Source organism: Belonocnema kinseyi, unplaced genomic scaffold, assembly GCF_010883055.1.
Source record: "Belonocnema kinseyi isolate 2016_QV_RU_SX_M_011 unplaced genomic scaffold, B_treatae_v1 SchBZDm_535;HRSCAF=604, whole genome shotgun sequence".
Taxonomy (NCBI): Eukaryota; Metazoa; Arthropoda; class Insecta; order Hymenoptera; family Cynipidae; genus Belonocnema; species Belonocnema kinseyi.
Genome location: NW_022877785.1, coordinates 9,081 through 12,576, shown reverse-complemented (window position 1 = coordinate 12,576; position 3,496 = coordinate 9,081). Strand labels below are relative to the sequence as shown.

Here is a 3,496-nt window from a genome sequence, read left to right as displayed (position 1 = left end):
CCCCTGGCTACAAACATGTATAAGGGCCTGCCCAAAAACCATCAGTTTACGGCTCATCCGGATTCTGCAGGTAACATAAAATGGTGTAACTCTGGCACCATATAAATTAGTTTTTGGTCAAATTGCGAGAATCCTATCGTCGTTTCCAGACGGACGGAAGTCGGAAACCTATAGGTCGTATCTCCGGGAATTAATTATTTGATTGCAAGAAATACGTGTATTGTCTGCAAAGAATTTAGTCGAATCAAAAGGAAAATTAAAAAGACAATATGATGAAAAGGCAAAAGCTTTAAACGCTATGGTGGGCGATTCCGTTCGAAAAGAAAAGCAAGTTCGAGAAGGGAAATTTGACAAATATCATGATGATCGTCTTTATAAGATAATAGGATTTTCAGAAGGATACAACGTTAGATTAGAAGCTATAGATGAGACACGAACGTCCAAACACACTAATAAAGTAAAGCTCATATACTGTTGACTAGATTAATCGATTAAGGTCACCAAGGAAGGGTCTTTAGTTGATCCAAGCGGATATGCACACGTTTATACTGATGGCTCTTGCCTGCGGAATGGAAAGAGCTTAGTTTCAGCGGTTCTAGGAGTATGGTTTGGAAATAATTATCCATTAAATATCTCCGATCGTGCCATCGGTCGTCAGACTAACAATTCCGCAGAAATCGAAGCTGCCGCTATAGCTGCAAAACAAGCTGTAAGAGCAAATATTAGAAAATTGACAAAGCATTCAGAATCTCAGTTCCTTGTAAAAGAGTACACGCAGTGTCTTCCGAAATAGAGGTCTGGAAGCTGAAGAACGTATGATAGACATCCTGTTGTGTAAAAATGAATTCGATGAATTGAGTCGCGCTCTCCAGTTGCTAGAGTTTCGTGGGTGTTATGATCCCGCGCACAGTGAATGTCAGGGTAATGAAATGGCGCATGACTTGACAAGAGAGGTTTCTTTAAAAAAGGACCGTCTTTTCTATTAGAGGAGGGAAACATTTTATTATTTATTTCTCCTCTGTTTTTTTTTTCAGAAACATCAAAATGTCTCATTTTTCTCTGGGACTTTTAAGTTTGTGGATTACTGCTGGAGAAGCCAGCAAATCTTAAGAACAGCAGGAAGCATTCTCTGTCACAACTTTTCCTAAAAACACAAGGTTGTATTATGACAAATTGGATTTCATACAACATGTAACGGGAATCTGGACAGCAGCGGTTTTCCTGGAAATAGAAATATTTGGAAATTTAACCAAAATCTACACAGCTTAATTGGACTCTTCTTATGATCAGTGTCAGTAGTTTCTTGAGAAAAGTTGTGAAGAAATAATGGGACGTCAGCGGTCACAGCGGAAAATTAGAACATTTGAGCATGTACAACAAGAACTGAATGCGATCACTACGGAATTAACCCAGCACACAGAGGTTCACGTCCCCAAAAGACCCCACAAAACATTCTCCGTAGACTTAGAACTGTTACATAGTTTGGTATGATTGGAAATATTGCAAGACCCAACATGGAAGTTTTAAATTATGAAGATGGGAAAAGATACGAAGAGGCGATAGCTGAAGTGAATACTGCCCAAAACAATATTGCTAAGCTGAAGAGCAAACAGACACACCTTGTTCGTTTGGAATTACAAAAAGTGCATCTTATCTCTAAACGAAGAGAGGAGTTAAATAATTTGGACAAAGAAATAATACAGGTCGCAAATAAAATGTTTGCCTATTACGAGAGTATAGCCACAGAAAATTGTACTCTACTGTTAATGGAAATAACTGCTACTCTGAAGTCAAACCTCGATTTCTCTAGCCAATCCTTGGAAAAAGTCATGTCTGCCATGCAGGCCGCCAGAAAAGAAAAATTATATCCTTCACTGATATCTTCCTAGCAGCTGACGCCTGTTGCAAAAGGAGCCCAAGACCACCTTCTTTAGTTGGAGTTTCCGACCGCGCTCAAGGCCGTAAATCTTCCAGATTTGAGTCGCGTTTCCTCTGTGACCGTCAGAATGCACAAAGATAAGCTGATGATCGTTCCGGACGTTCCCCTGTTAGAATGAAATAGGTATCAATTATGTTTTTTGTACGCAGTACCTATTAGTAAAAAAATATTACAAAATGGGACGATACGAGCAGTGTAGACGTTAAGCTGTTTGAGGCGCTCATGAATACACTTACTAACTATACTAATAACCGAAAAAGATTGATGACCCAGGAACGAAAGGAACCTATAACAGAGTAAGGTAAATAAAATACATTAGCAAGGATATGCATTCATTAAGAAATAAAAAGAGAAAAGGGATAACACCAAGAAATAGAAACTGCAATTTTCTTCAGGCACTCTGAAGTAGGTTTATAAATCGATGTCGTTTGCGATGACATTCATCTATAAAATTCAGCAACAATACGAACTATAAACACCTGAATTAATTAAGGTACAACAACAATTTGTAGAGAAAAATCATTTTTAAAAACATGAATTGTACGCTTAAGTAATAACAATAATACTGGATAAAGAATATAGAAAAATACAATGAAAGAAATTCCGAAAGAGCAATAAATTCGCAACTCTGTAGATTCGATCAGTCTTTTACAAGGAATTTGTAGTTGTAAATATAAGTTCATTAAACTTGAGGGATAAGTGAGATCATTAATGGTGGGTTATCAAATATTTGAACGCAGTGCGGCAGAGGAACACCGATCGGACGACAGAATTGCAGTTTGGCTAAATACGATCAAGTGCTCTTCCACAGGCGTTCGCCTGCCAAAGTAATGCCTCTCCCACCCACTAAATCAGAGGTAACGATTATAATTGAAGTGAATTTATAAATTATTCTATAACTTGACCGCGTCGTGAACACAACGGGTTTTAGTTTAACACGATCGCGTCGCGCATACAACAAAAAAAATTTCGCCGGTATTAACTACGAGTTTGTTTTCGTTCAACCTTTTCATTTTTTTCAAACCTCGCTAAGGACGTTAAATTAAAATCACAAGATTTCAAAGAAGTAACCAGTTTAATTCGTTTGCGATATTAGATATTTCTCTTTCTTTCTCGCTTATTTACTAACATTCGTTCCTGGGTAAAAATAAATTAAAAACGGACAAATAAAACAGCGATTCAGTATAAAAACCGGTTCTGACCATTATAAATAAAAAAACCCTCTGTATAACGCGGGAAGTAAGTACCCATCCGAGGACGGGGAGAAAGCCTGCGCGATTAGATTGCTCTCCGTATACCAGTTCTTCAAATTTCACTTATTCGGGGATAACAGTTAAAGTGTTACAAAATGTGAAGTAAAAATACAATAGAAAAATTCTAAAAGTAGAATTTATCCCAGTTCTGCCTCCCTTTTCTTAATATATAAAAAACGGGAGTCGTGACAAAAAAAAACAATTGAATGAAGATTCCTTCTGGATGCGGTAATTGATAATGTACCTGTACCTTGAACATACACACACACCATAAACACATTATAGTTATAAAATTGATATATTA

The 3,496-nt window shown here is 37.3% G+C and overlaps 1 protein-coding gene across 1 annotated transcript; it reads left to right on the top strand.

Moving 5' to 3' along the window:
- Positions 1-232: 232 nt before the first annotated feature.
- Positions 233-793, top strand: LOC117182575 (ribonuclease H1-like; the record flags this gene model as incomplete). Its single annotated transcript, XM_033375663.1, has 2 exons — positions 233-406; positions 497-793. Coding segments are annotated over 2 exons (471 nt in total), but the record flags the coding sequence as incomplete, so codon positions are not given.
- Between the last annotated feature and the right edge of the window lie 2,703 nt (positions 794-3,496).